Source organism: Rhinolophus sinicus, chromosome 13, assembly GCF_057876585.1.
Source record: "Rhinolophus sinicus isolate RSI-liver-muscle chromosome 13, RSI-T2T, whole genome shotgun sequence".
Classification (NCBI taxonomy): Eukaryota; Metazoa; Chordata; class Mammalia; order Chiroptera; family Rhinolophidae; genus Rhinolophus; species Rhinolophus sinicus.
Window position 1 is genome coordinate 23715054 of NC_142513.1, and position 14987 is coordinate 23730040.

The window sequence follows — 14987 nt, forward strand, 5'->3', positions numbered from 1 at the left end:
CGGACGCAACTGTTTCCAAAGTTCCAACATTGGGCTGTTGGTCTATTTTTTCCCGATCAACCCCTGCTGAGACAAGATCACGCCACATCTGCATGCGTGTTACTCTCTGAGGCCTGCAACCTCGCCCCCTTACTTTTGGCTTGGGCTTCCAGACTCTCGGCCTCACATGGAAAGGTGCTGGCTTGGGTAGTAGATGCCCATCAGCTGTGACTAGTTGGCCATCAGCTGTTACCGGTTAGCCATTAGCCACTGATATAACTGCCGTGGCTAAACTAGCAGGCGGATTGTGGACTGCAGATTGCAGAGAGACGGATTTCAGTTAGCACGGTGGATTACAGTTAGTAAGTGAGGTTGGTTGGCAGAGAAGCAGACGGTGGGTTGCAGCTCGTGTAGCTCCTGCTTCCTGTGTCTCCAACCCAGCCACCAGGGACAATATAGTGGTATGACTCCCCTATCTATGGCTCCGTGGGTGTTGCTTTTGGGCATCACCATGTCCTGCGTTTTTATGTGGGGAGTGGGACCAGAGACCCCTGCATGATACTCTGCATGACAAATTGCGCAGCGAGCAGGGTCCGGTGTTGGCCGAAGTGATCCGAAAGGTAATGGAGCTGTTTATACGTATGAAAGATCTGTTTTGGGAGACCCGTGAGAAGTGGCACTGGGAACAGGAGGTGCGATCTGTTTGGGAGAAATGTTACCCCTCAGTGAATTGGTGGGTCTCTCAAGCCGCTGGATTGCACGCCACCCTGTTAGCCATGGCAGGCATCGCCTGCTTTTTGGTAGCCTGCAGCAGCTGTAGGCTCCGAGGGTTGCAGACAGCTGATACCAAAGCCTCCACCCAATCAGACGCCTGGCACTGCCAGCCGGATTCCTGCCAGGTAGAAATGGTGTCTGACTCTGGGCAGGAGGACACGTGGCCCCCACACAGTGTGTGGTACCCAGTAGCCACTGTTCTCAGAAGTTGGACCCCCGAGGAGGGGTGGGAGGACATGGATGGCTCTCCAGCCAGTGTGGAGAGGACGCAGAGAGACAGTCATCTTGGTCAAATTTACCCTCTGTGCTTCTATTTACCCAACTGTAAAATGGGGATATCATTAATACCAACCTCACAAAATTAGGTCATGAAGATTACGTAAATGAATACAAGAAGTAAAGCATTGGGAATAACGTGGCACATAGCAAGCACTACATAAGAGCCAACTATTATTATGAGTATATTTTAGCCATATAGCAAGCACTATATAAGAGCCAACTATTCTGATGAACATATTTTAGCCATATTTCTTAACCTCTTCCGCCACTGGCATACACCCATCCCGTTTTGTGGGTGGGATGTCTGTGGCTCAGAACGAAGCGGCCTCTCCTCAAAACACCCTGTCTGCAGCGGTCTGGCTAGAAACCCGGGAAGATAAGGATTCCAGCTTTGAAGGGCCGCTCCCCCCGGGGCCCGCCCGCGCGCTACCTGGCGGAACCTTTAAGTGTCACTCTCCAGTGTCCAGCCCCGGCGCGCTCCCGCCGCTGCGCCAGCCTTTAGAGCTACTTCCGGCGGCCCTGCCCCCACCCCGGGGAGTCTCCATTTTGGCCGGTTGTGGAGACGCAGGCAGGACTAGCGGAGTAGCAGAGCGGAGTCATCAGTACTCGGAGGGCCGAGCGGGCTCACCGCGTTTCCTTACTTCCTCTGCCCGCAGAAGCCCGGGACGCGCATGGCGGGCCTGGAGGTGCTGTTCGCGTCGGCGGCGCCGGCAATCACCTGCGCGCAGGACGCGCTCGTCTGCTTCCTTCACTGGGAGGTGGTGACGCACGGCTACCACGCCTTGGGTACCGGCGACCAGGTACGCCACGGAGCCGGTTCAGGATCAGGGGGGAGGGGGTAAGGTGTCTTCTGCCCAAACCCATAGGACCGAAGGCCTGGTCCAAAGCGCCTGTCCTTTCTTCCCTCCCAAGTTCGGAACCTGGGGTTCACGACCCCACGGGTACAGCACCTAAGTAGTCTGCGGGTGGGCGAAGTGCTGTACTGTCCCAGCTCAGCCCGAAGCCCCTCCAACACAGCTGGCACGGGATTGAAACTCGCTTCAGCACAGCCTCGCAGTCTCCCAGGCCAGGATTGTGTGGACCTGGCACCTCGACGGGTGTCCTCCCATGCGCACCCCTCACCTACCTGAAGTCCCCTAAGCTCCTTCCCACACAGTGGGGGATGAGGAGCTGTACTCAGTACTGCCGCCATACTGTACTCTGGCCTCCAGCAGATCACTGGATCCAAGCACAGGGAGAGGGGTGAGCTTTGACCTACTCAGCCCCAAACAAGGGCCCAGTGCATCCTACTCACCGCTGTGAGCCCCAACTCGGGCCAGGGGAGACAGGTGCCTCCCACACACAGACAGCCTGGGTGTAAGGTCTCCTCCCCACAGCTGTCCCTCCCTCCTGCCCTCCCTTGTCAGGCTCTGCCTCTCACAGCTGGGGGCCTTGTCACCCCCAGGGAGCCCTGGGACTGCTGGGCCCAGCCTACCTCACTAGTTCTTTGCTGAACCATTCTCCCATCTTCCCTGTGATTCTCGTACTACACAGCAGCTTCCTGTGATAACTGGGCCTAGCCTCCTTACTCCCCCTTCATTTCCCTTCTCCTCCCTCAGAAAATACCCTCCCAGCCATAGTCACCACACACACACTCAGCACTCCAAGCCTGCCCCTCACTGTCACGCTCTTCTCACTCTCAGAACCTAGACCAGCTCTGGGGAGCAGGGCACCTCACCCCTTGCATCTTACAGTGAGATTTTAACTTTACTCTCATTTCTAACTGCTTCAGTTCTCAAACTCCCTAATCCTTTTTCAGTTCCCCAGATACACATCCAGAGTCTTAATGTTCCCTCTCCTGACCAAGAAAGAGCTTTTGGGATCCCTCCTCAAACACGGTTTACACATCCTGAGTACTTAGAACCAGCTGCTCCCCAGATTTCTCACTGCCCCATTCCACTGTCTCTTTGAACTAGTGACCACCACAACCATACCTGTCTCTCTGCTGGCACCAACAGAATCAGAAGCACAAGAACTGTCATGGATTTTTCTCTCTCTCACTTTCTCTTTTTTTTCTCCCTCCCCCCAAACCTCAAGTTTCTCACTGGGACCCCACATATACACTTAGCATCCCTTTTCCCCACCTCCAAGCTCACATATGCTTCTTCCCTCATGTGGACAATAGGACTGGAGATAAGGCTGGAAAAGAAGGGCCGGTCTTTCACATACACACACTTGGAAACAGGAACCATTTCTTGCCCCCAGATGTCTCTGTTCCTGGCCTTTCTGTTCACCCTGCGCTCCATCCACTTACCTTGTCTGTCATCATTTTAGACCAAATAGAGACAGCTCCCACTCAAAAGTGTCAGGCCTGCCCTTTCAGTGTACAGTCTCCCCAACAGAAACCTGTATCTCCTCATTTGCCCCACTCTAGCTTTCCGGTATTTGACAGTTCTTTCACTTGCCCCAGTCATTTCATTTCAGCTTTTCCTGGGAAGTTCTCCCAAGAATTGGTAGGATGTGCAAGGGGCAGTGGGATGAGAAAGCGGAGTAAGATTTGGTCCTGACCTTGAGCTCCTCCATGGGCCCTCACCTCCCCCCACCCTGCCCCTTGCGCTCTCCTTCAGATCTAACAGGTCTGCCCTGTTCTGTGCCCCTCCTCACACATCTCACTTGCCGTGTGTATTCCCAGCTAGCTGCTACTACTCTGACACACCGTCAGAACCTCTTCTCCTGGAACAGGAACTTGTTACACAGGGTCGGCGTGACTTCCTTCTTTTCTCCCCATTCCACGATACATATCAACACTACAGATCTGCTCCCACCACTCATCCCCTCTCACATCGTCTCTGAGTCACTTTGACAGCCTAGGAACGTCAGTTCATATAGATCAGTGGCTCCTTCCAGCCAGCGTCATCTCCTTGCCATGTACTCCGAGCCCCAAAATTTTCAGGTGAAATCTGCAGAAAGAATATGATTTCATTTTAAGACTGGTTAAAATAAAAGGTCCTGAACTAATTCTGAAAAGCCCATCTAATTCCACCCTGTTCATGGTGCGGTGTGTTTATTCCATGCAGGTCAGAAAAAGACGCTGGCTGCAGACGTCTTGTGGGAGGCGAGGGAGGGTGAGGAGGAGCATCTTGCAAGGCATGGCCCCCTATTCGTATGGCTACCCCGGTACTAAGTCATGCATGCCTCGGAGGGGACAGCTGTTTGCACTGCACACTAGACTGGATTTTTGCTTCTCTTTGCTCTTTCTTTTAAGTGCCATTGGAGCTCAGGTTGCACTTGTCCTCCTTTCACTTCTGCTGAGTCTACTTTCATTCAGAGTTGAAGCCATTTGGAGAGGCATCTTTCCTATTAATTTATTTGAGCGAGTATTTAATTTTCTGGCCTGGAACTGGAAGACTCTGCAGAGACCAGTAGTGTCTGTCAAGCTCAGAGGATGTGTATGTTGCCTCTCTAGCCACCTCCGGCTCTGCACCCTTCTGGGGGTGATGAGAGAGAGAGGACGGTCCCAAAAGTGTGTACGTACTCGATCATATAATATATTTGCAGTTAAATGAAAAGCTAAATTTCCTGCGTTTTTCTTTGGGTTTGCCTCCTCTGGTACGGGAATTGTGTCCATAAAACTTGATTAGGGAAGCAATGCAGCCATTGGTTTGAGTAAAAATCCAATATTTGGATTTCTTTCTTGAAGTCAGCAGCATGCCTCATAAAAGCTTTACAGGTGTGTCAACTGGTGTAGGTGGCAGTGGGAGAGAGATGGCCGTAGACTTAAATTAGAGAATTTTGTTTTCTGTTGTAGGAATCTAAGGATGACAAAGAGAAAATTCTCAAAGTAATCTGTTTGAGTTTCTTTGGGTGCATTTTAGCTCAGAGGCACTGGGATGAATTCATGACCACTAAAGAATGCTTCCAACCTCCAGGAGTTGCCTAAGGGGACAGCTCTATTTCCTTTTTGGGGGTCATTCTGGTGGACCTGGCTGGGAAAAATCTTCTCCAGCCATGGCCTGGGCAACCAGAATCTCTGAATGGCAAACCCAGCTCTGTGTCTGCCTTAGTATGACTTGGGGCAATTCTCAGCCCCTGTCAGCCCTCCGATTTTTCATCTGAGGGACTTAAACTACACAGCATGCACTTTGGCTACATTCCAATCGTAGCTTTCTGGGAGGCCCGATATATCAAGGGCCTAGAGGGCAGTTGGAAGCCGTGTTTGGCCTGATACCACCAGGGCCAGTCCCTCTCAGTTCCACTTGTTTTTCCCATATCAGGGCAGCCCTTGGGGCTGGGAAACATTTTGTTCTACTGCATTGAGAGGTATCAGCCTCACCTGGCCCCAAGATTCTCTCTGGTTCTGGAAGCTAGAGGTTATGGGGTAGTGAGCATACTGAACTATCTACCTTCCAAGAAAAAATTCTGATGGGTTGAATGCTGTAGATGGAAGATACAAATATAAATTCAGAGGCCCTTAACAAAGACAGGCATGTTATGAAATTCTTGATTTCCAAAGTAAACATTAAATCCACAACACTACACGTTACAGAAAATTGGGTTGCGATGACGATGACGAGAGTTTCTCTTTCTTAACAGAGTAGTTTCTCTTCTGTTTTGATTTTGTTTGATTAGTTTCACTTTTGTTTTTTGTCACTCATTTCTCTGCTTCAGGCCTGTGAGTTTCCTTGTCATCAGGTCAGGCTTTAAACCACGTTAGTAGCAACACCTTGAATTTTACTTGAGATCTCTTTCCCCATTGGATTCCTGAGTGACCAAGGAGGAGAGGCCTACAGTTCTCCACTCGTGGCCTCCTGCTGTCTGTCCATGGGGTGTGTAAGGCCTGCATTGCTGGACCTTTGTCTTACTGCCCTTGTTCTTCATCTTTGGTCCCACTCTCTCCTACTATATTTTCACAAATATAGATCTTCCCAGTCCATTTGCTCCATATTTAGCTATATAAATATGAATCCATGAAAAAAATACAGATTTTTTGCATGTGTTTTAAAAAATTTTTTACATAAATAATATCCAGCTATAAATCTCATTTTTTCCTTAACTTTTCTATAAGTCCTATTTTTTTACTTTTTATCTGTAATGCTACAGTTAGACCCCGTTTGTTCCTTCTCATGGATACAGCATATTCCTCTGTGAGCATCTTTTGCATATCAGCTCCACTTTGGTGTCCCTGATAAGGCTGTGATGAAGGTCCCTCATCATGTCCTCTGTGCTTCCACAGGGGTTCTTCCAGGGGTGGAGGTTTTGGTTCATGAAGTGTCAGCCCCCCTCATTGCAGTATGGCCGGATTGCTCTTCAGAGGGGTACCGTGTTTCCCCGAATATAAGACCTAACCAGAAAATAAGCCCTAGCATGATTTCTCAGGGTGACATCCCCTGAACCTGAACATAAGTCCTAATGCATCTTTTGGAGCAAAAATTAATATAAGACCTGGTCTTATTTTCGGGGAAACACGGTAGTAAGAGTTTAAATGGCCACCATTCTCCCACATTGACACAAACACTTGGCAAAAAAGTATAAAAATGGATAATACCAGTCTGATGGGTGTAACCTGGGATCTCATTATTTCAACCTGCGTTTCTCTGAGTGCTGGTAAAGTTGAATAATCCTTTATACACTTAGCTGTTTTAATCTTTTGCTTGTTCATATCTTGGTCGCCAATTTTTCAAGTAGGTTCCCAACTTTCATTGTTAGTTTTCCAGGCATTCCCTTGTTGTGCTAGTTATTAATTCTTTTCATTTGTAGCCACGGCTGATAGCTTATTCTAGCCTGTGGCTGCCTGTTAACTTTGTAGTATCTGTTGTTGAACAGAAGCTTTAAATAACGAACAGTCTCAAAGACAGCACTTTTTTTCTCTTTGTCAACCTTGTTTAAGAACTCCTTCCCCACCTGGAAATCACTGTATTAGTTTTTACTATAGAAATAGTTTGAGATCTAGTTCTCAAACTAGTGTATAAAGGAAAGTCGCAGGATTACTAAAAAACAAAAGAAAGGAAGACATCACAACTCAGAGTGATGCATCTTTGCACCCCCTAGGTTGGCAGAAATTTAAAAACTGAACATAGCAATGTTGCTGACCACGTGGAACATCCAGAACTCTTAGCCTTTGTTGATGGGAGTGCAAATCTGTGCACTTCTAAAGTAAAAGTTCTTCCTCTGTACATACTGGGTAGACATTCATCCACGTGTGTACTGGGATGTGTACAAGGGCATTCATAGTAGCGGTGATTGTAATAGCTAAACAAACTGTACGCACTCCAAATATCTATCAAAAAGTGAGAATGTAACTGGCAACATACACCATTGTATGCTGTATAGCTGTGAACTGCTGTGTAGCAATGAGATGCCCTATAGTGATCAGCTGTAGTTAAATACATTGACATGGGTGAATCTCAAGAAACTATCGAATGAGAAAGGCAAGTGATAAAAGCGATGCAATAAAATTCAGAAACATTTGAAACAATTTATTGTTAGGGTTGTATGCATAGCAATACAACTAACTATAAGGAAAAGTTAAGAAATCTGTAGAAATACAGAGGAGTCATTACCTGTGAGAGGGAAGGAGGGAGCTTTGCTGGGGGTTCGTTACTCGAGGCTTTAGCCGTACTGGCAGTGTTCTGTTTCTTAAGCTGCTGCTAGGTATACATAGGTGTGCATTTTATCATTCTCTTTTATCTTGTACTTCTGCTACATTTTGCGTGTGTATGACAATTGTTTGTAATTTTTGTTAAAGCACTCCAGTGGTCTGGAGGAGTGCATTAGAATCTGTATTTTTTGTCAGTATTTTGGTGACCCTACTGCAGATGGCCCGAATTCCAATCTTTGAAAAACACTGCCTTAGAATTGCACAGTATCCCTTGAGATGCTTTGCCTTATTCTTGGCAGGGGAGGTGGTGAGGAGATGACTACTGAACCATGGCTGCAGATTCTTGACAGTTCCTGTGCTCTGTCACGAAGCTCGTCAGAGATGAGAGGGGATCAAAAGCAAGGAGTCCAGACACCCGGGTCCCAGACCTCTAACCTGCTAGGGCCTGGGACATTTTGTTTCTCCTGACCTCCATGCCCTCATCTGGGAAGAGAGGGATGGGATTAGATTGTCTACAGGGTCCTGTATAACTGTGTTCTGAGGTCATGACCGCCCATCTCACAACCCTGGTGTCTTCTCAGCCGGGTCCCAGTGACAAGAAATCAGAACTGCTGCCTGCGGAGTGGAGCAACAATAAAGACCTGTATGCCCTCCGGTATGAATCTAAGGATGGGGCCAGAAAGCTCCTGGTGAAGGCTGTCACTGTGGAGAAGAGCATGATCATCAACGTGCTGGTGAGTGTCCGAGACGTGGGGACGTCTGCTGATGGGAGTGGGCAGTGGGGTCTGCCTTTCGAAACCCATCTAACAGTATGCATGGAGAGCTCGGAATGTCTGTGAAGTCCTTACCTGGTGAGCCTACTTCTGCAACTTGATCCTAAGGCAAGAGCCCGACGTATAGAAAAGCTCTGTGCTCAAAGATTTTCACCACCTGGTATTATAAGGGCTCAGGGGACTGTCCATCACAGGGGAATGGTTACGATAAACCATTTAGTGACAACATGGGAGAAAAAACTTACTGTAGCCCCCGGTGGCTACTGTAGTTCTTTAGATAAGCCTAGCTCTCTGCTGCCTTGGAGGCTTTACACTTCTTGTTTCCTGTGCTGGAAAGCTCTCCCCTCCACCGTGGGTCGCCTCACACACATCATGTACACCCTCCATCTTTTCTTTAGCCTGGCTAACTCCCTCTCATTTTTCACTTAGTCAAAAAGCTCAGTCCTGACTTCCGACTCTCACTTGCCAGAAAAATCTAAATTATGCCTCTGCTTCATGATTTTATTTTCCTGCCTGGTACCACAATGTGTAATTATGTATGTATTTATGCTTTGGGTTAGTGTTACGTTCTGTCACTGGACTATAAGCACCATGAGGGCAGTGACTTTCTTTTTGTTTGACCTGGTTGCCTGCATGTGTTCATGTAAAAGTATCATACAGTCTGTATTGTACTGCACCTGGCTTTTTCCACTCAACATGTTTTGGAGGTGTTTACATGGGAATGCATATAGATATACCTTATTTATTCTAACCACTATATAGTATTTCATAATACCACAATTTATTCCTCCCTTTCGATGACCATTTAGATCTTATATCAGACAAGCTTCTTAGTTACAAACAACAAAATCCCCTCAGGTTTAAACAGATTGGGTTTATTAAAAGAACTGGGGTAGCTCATTGAATCGTCAGAAGGGCTGGAAACAAGTTCAAGGCTGGGCTTCCAGGATAGTGCCCTAAACCATGCCATGGAAACCAGTGCTACTGCCACCACCCTGAGGCATTAGATACTGGCCAATACTGCCAGCCCTGGTGCCTCTTCTCATGAGCCACTGATGCTGTGACCCCTCATTAGCAAGAAATCTGTCCCTTGCTCGTCTTCCTTCTTCATATCGCCCACCTCAAAGTCAAAGTTGTGCATCCGTTTGGCACCTCAGTTACACACCTGTGCACAAGCAGCAAAAGAGCCTGGGAAGTAGGTTTTCTGGGCTCTGCCTCAGAAAGACAGTATTCCTAAATCAGAGAAGTCCCCAGGCATTAGAAGGGTGTTTCCTATATTACAAACAGTCCTTCTGGATGTGTCTTTGTGTGTATATGTATTTAGCTTGAATATTTAATTGTCACTCTCCCCCCACTAATCCACTCATTAGCCCCCAAATATTCCCAGTCGCTTATTTTCGTTTTTATTTTTCTAGGAATATGGCTCACAGCAAGTGTCAGACTTGACCCTGAACTTGGATGATTATATCGATTCAGAACACCTGAGTGACTTTGACAGGTACTTCTAAGTAATAGTTTCCCCTGGGAAAAAGAAAAGAGAACCGGTGGCCAGAAATTAGGAATGGGGTGGGGGTATCCAGAGAATGAAGGAAGGTTAATGGAAGGATCTTTCATTCGTGGGCACAGCCACTCCTCCGTTCTCTTCTCTGTTTTTAATTGATTTGAAGAGAAGACTCACATGGGAAATGCCACGGGAAATAAAATCATGCAGTCAAGAGTCCACAAGTGCTACAGTGGCTACAGAATAGAGATGCGCTGGGCCATTGGAGGCTGTCAGAGTAGGCTGCTGAGGAAAACGTGCCTTTTCGGGACTCCACTCCACGCCCAACTTTGTTTTAATAGACTTTATTTTTTTAGAGCCGTTTTAGGGTCACCGCAGAATTGAGCAGCAAGTGCAGAGTTCCCATGTACCTCCTGCGCCTGCCCTACGCACACACATGTACGCCCAGCCTCCTTCACTGTCAGTCTCCCGCACCAGAGGGACATTTTTTTAATTGGGTGAACCTATATATTGACACACATTATCACCCAAAGTCCATAGTTTACTATAGGGTTCGTTCTTAGTGGTGTTGGAGTGTGTGTCGGTGTGTAAGAAACTGCCAGACTGTCTTCCAAAGGGGCTGTGCCATTGTGTCCCCACCAGCAATGCATGTGGCTTCCTGTTGCTCCACATCCTCGTCAGCATTTGGGAGTGTTAGTGTTTCAGAGTTTGGCCATTCTCGTAAGTGTGCAGTGGTATCTCATTTTTCTTTTAATTTGCGTTTCTCTGATGACATACGATGTGGAGCTTTTCATGTGCTTTTTTGCCATCTGTATCTTCTTTGGTGAGGCAGTTGTTCAGGTCTTTGGCCCATTTTTTATTTGAGTTATTTTCTATTTGTTGAGTTTTAGGAGGTTTTTTTTGTATATTTTTTATAGCACTGTTTTATCATATGTGTTTTATAAATATTTTCTCTAGTCAGGCTTTTATCTTCTCATTCTCTTGACTTTTGATTTTGAAATTTGCAACCCTGCAGAAAAGATGGCTTGCAAAAATAGTACAATAATCACTCATATACCCACGACCTAGATTCACTCATTTTTTTAACATTTTGCCATATTTGCTGAATTTTTCTGTATGCTCTTTTGTTCTTGAACCATCTGAGCATTATTTCTTGACACCTAAATATTTCATAATGTAATTCCAGGTGTTTACAAGGGCATCCTCCTATATAACTTTAATACAGTTATCACGGTCAGGAAATGTAGCACCGATGTGTTGGTAAGTTTAGTACATAGTTCGTGTTCAGATTTCTGCAGTCATCCCAAGTTTCCTTTTTTGCTAGTCTTTCGGTTTTTGGGTTGAGTTTTTCTTCTTGTCCAACCAAGATAACACATTGCATTTATTGTCATGTCTCTTAAATTACCTTTAATCTAGAACAGTTTCTTAGACTTTTGTTTTTTTGTGGCATTGGTATCTTTGAAGACTTGAGGTCAGTTCTTGTGTAGAATGTTCAGATTTTTTTCCTCAAGATCAGATTGCTTGCTCATCATTTGATGGAGGTTGAACGTTTTCGACAAGAACACTGTGTAGGTGAGACTCTGTTCTCAGCATTTCGCATCAGGTGTGTGACCTGTATCACAGCTGATTTTGTTCGGTTTGATCACTTGGTTATGACAGTATCTTCCAGCTTTCTCTATAGTAAAGGCACCTGTTTTCCTTTGTGTTTAATAAGTGATCTGTGGGATTACACTAGCGGACTGAATATTCTGCTTCCTAATGGTCTTCGCCCAGTGGTTTTAGCACCTATTGATGTTTCTTGCCAAATCAGTTATTATTGTGATGATTATAAAACAGTAAGTTTCTATGTTTATCATTCTTTCTACATTTATTTTAGCATTTTTTTATAAAAAGGTTTTCTATACTCCTTGTCCCCCTCGTTTCTATTGTTTAAAATATTAGTATAGACTAGTGGGGTTTTCTTTATTCAGTTATAGTTCATTTCTGTTGTTCTTTGAATGCTCACGTCGTTCCAGAGCTGACTGGTGGGAACCCCTTCAAGCTGCCTCCTGTGTCCTTTTGACATGTCCTCATCCTTCTTTGAGCGTTTTCTTCCTGTCTGGCACAATAAGATGTTCCAGCCTCACCTTGCACTTTCCTTGCCCCCTACCTTGAAATCGCCCATTTTTCTGAGGAGCCATGATTTCTGTTGGTGGGTGTGGGGACAGAGCCAGGAGTGCAGTTTCCAGGCTCTTGGCCTCACGTGGAAAGGTGCTGGCTTAGGTAGTAAATGGCCATCAACTGTGGCTAGTTGGCCGTCAGCTGTATTCAGAGAGCCATTGGCCGCTAATATAACTGCTGTGGCTACGGTAGCAAAAATGGGGGCTAGCAAGAAGATGGTGGCTGAGCTAGCAAGGGTGGATTGCACTTAGCACGGTGGATTGCAGTTAGCAAGTGAGGATGGTTGGCAGAGAAAAGTGGACGGCGGGCTGCGGATCGTGTGGCTTCTGCTTTCTGCGTCTCCAACCCAGTGAGAATATAGTGGTATGACTACCCTATCTATGGCTCCGTGGGTGTTCATTTTTGGTCTCATCATGTCCTGTGTTCTTGTGCGGGGAGCGGGACCAGAGACCCCGCGTTTCACCCCGCGTGACAGTGGGGAGTATTATTTAAAAACCCTTAGTGTGTGCTCGTTAAGACTAAGGATGTTATCACTTCCAGGTTTTGTCAGAGACTAGAGTTAGAAGCTTTATTTTTAAAGTTTTTTTCTTAAAAATCAAACTGATACTTGTATTTTTAATCTAACCCTGTGGGATCCTTATTCTCTTATTCCCTCCTTATAGCTCCAGTCTGTGGGGAGAACCCTGATGCCTAAGAGCATCAACGTGTTTACTTATTTGTTCGATCCTAAAATACACAAATCGTTTCTGAACTGCTGCATCAGTGCCTACCAAGAAGAAAGCTACTAAGTGAAGTTTCTAATACGATTTTTTCCCAGTTCTTTTTGTCCTTTGAGTGTGTCCCTCTGAGGAAGTATATAGAGTATTGTGTTCAGAAGATACTTGGATTAATGCTTGTTTTTCCATCAGTGTAATGAAATTATCTGTTTGCTATATAGTTAGGCCCATTTATTTCCACTTTATTCCATTTAAGGACTTCTTTTCTATCCTCATTGATTTCCTCGGGGTTTTGGAGGAAGCCCGGCCTCACAGTAAAAGCACAGTCATCAGAACTGCCTAGAAACCCTGTTGCATTTAATTGTATCTAATCAGCAATAACCATTTTGAACCCGCTCCACTCCTCTCAGACTTCCAAACCACCTCCGTCATTGTGACCACCCCTGTCTGTCTCCTCCCCTCTTGCATGCAGCCTCTGTGTGAGGAGACCCCAGCTTCCACTACTGCTCACCACCCTCCAGTCCATTTCCCAGATAGCAGTCAGACCAGACTTTTTAAAACAGATCAGATCATGTTTAAAACCCTTGCTGGATATCCTTCAGCGACACCACCTCACACATGTTAGGATGGCCACTATCAAAAAAAAAGAAAAGAAAAGAAAAACAGAAAATAAGTATTGGCAAGAATGTGGGGAAATTGGAACCCTTAAACACTAAATAGTGCAACCACTATAGAAAATGGTATGGTGTTTCTTTAAAAAATTAAATTACCGTAATCATCCACCAATTCCACTTCTGGGCATATAACCAGTAGAATTGAAAGCACAGTCTTGAAGAGATATTTGTACACCCATGTTCATAGAAGCATTCTTTACAGTAGCCGAAAGGTAGAAGTAACAGGTATCCATGAATACCTAGGACAGATGAGTGCATAACCAAATATGGTGTACATGCAACGGGATGTTATTCAGCCGTCAGGAGAAAGCAATTCCTGACCTACGCTGCAACACAGATGAACATTGAAGACACTATCTAAGGGAAAGGACACAAAAGGGCAAATATCGTATGGTTGCATTTATATGAGGTGCCTAGAGTAGTCAGATTCATAGAGTCAGACAGTACAGTGGTGCTTGCTAGGGGCTGGGGGACGGGAAATGGGGCATATTGTTTAGTAGGTACAGAATTTCAGTTTTGCAAGATGAAAAAGTTCTGGAGATGGGTGGTGGTGACGGTTGCACAGTGGTATGAATGTATTTGAATACTACTGAGCTGTACACTTAAAACTGGTTACATTGGTACAGGAAAAAAAATTTTCTAATCCAAAGAAACTGCCACACTCTTCAGTGAGTTTTGATTTCTCTGAGGATAAAAACAAAATCCCTGATAATGCCTGAAGCCTAGTGCCCAAGCCCTCCCACGTCATCCTGTGCCACTGCCCCCATAGTTCCTGTGTCTCGGCCAGGGTGCCATGCTCCTTCTGCCCTCCTGCTGAAGTGCTCTCCGCCCGCCACCTCACACGGCCAACTCCTGTTCTTCCTTCAGTTCCCACTTAAATGTCAGCTCCTCAGAGAAGCCTCCCCTGCCCTCCCCCCCCCGCCATGTTTAATATTTGGAAACAACCTTTTAAGCATTTAATAAGTGGGTATGTTATGATTAACTTCTTAGAGCTGGGCTAAGAGGACAGGGCCCAGGTCCGGTTTGCATATAGCAGACAGGAAAGAAGGAGTAAGGCCAGGCCTGGCCTTGGCAAAGCTGCTCTTTTGGGTGCTGCCCACACCGTGACCCCACCACACCCCTTAAGAAGGTTAGGGAAGGACATTTGGAGAGTTGTCTCTCTCTTGACTTCTTCATTCTGGAATTCCGTTGGGAGAGAAATTGTCAAAACTTGTGGAAGATCCCAGGGATGTGTTAAGCTGTTCATGCTCCTTCGAGCATTTAGTCCCCTCAGCGATACTGAGAGAGAGAAACGGTGATAAAACAAATAGCAAAGAACTGGTAATAATTCAGATATCCTTCAATTAGTGAATGATTAAAAAAAACTGTGGTACATTCATACTATGAAATAGTATATCCATTGACTTTTTTGTAAATGCATTTGGTGTTAGAGTTTTATGTGTGTGAGTGTTTTGTTGTTTGATTACTGGGAAATGAGGGACACAATCCCACTACCTCAGCGTGTGGCTCTGAGAATGGAGTGCACAGTGCTGGGCCCAAGCTCTGGGTAAACAC

At 46.0% G+C, this 14987-nt stretch overlaps 1 protein-coding gene across 2 annotated transcripts in view; it reads left to right on the forward strand.

The window, feature by feature from the left end:
* The first annotated feature begins 1340 nt into the window (after nt 1-1340).
* PSMF1 (proteasome inhibitor subunit 1) overlaps nt 1341-14987 on the forward strand; it is a 35185-nt gene continuing 21538 nt past the window's right edge. Inside the window, exons 1-3 of one of the 2 annotated variants that reach the window (XM_019755198.3) lie at nt 1341-1832; nt 8191-8343; nt 9798-9880. In XM_019755198.3, coding sequence (XP_019610757.1) covers nt 1704-1832; nt 8191-8343; nt 9798-9880 — 365 coding nt within the window. In that variant the 5' untranslated portion in view covers nt 1341-1703. The remainder of the gene's footprint in view (nt 1833-8190; nt 8344-9797; nt 9881-14987) is intronic. The other variant, XM_088789212.1, reaches the window with a different exon arrangement.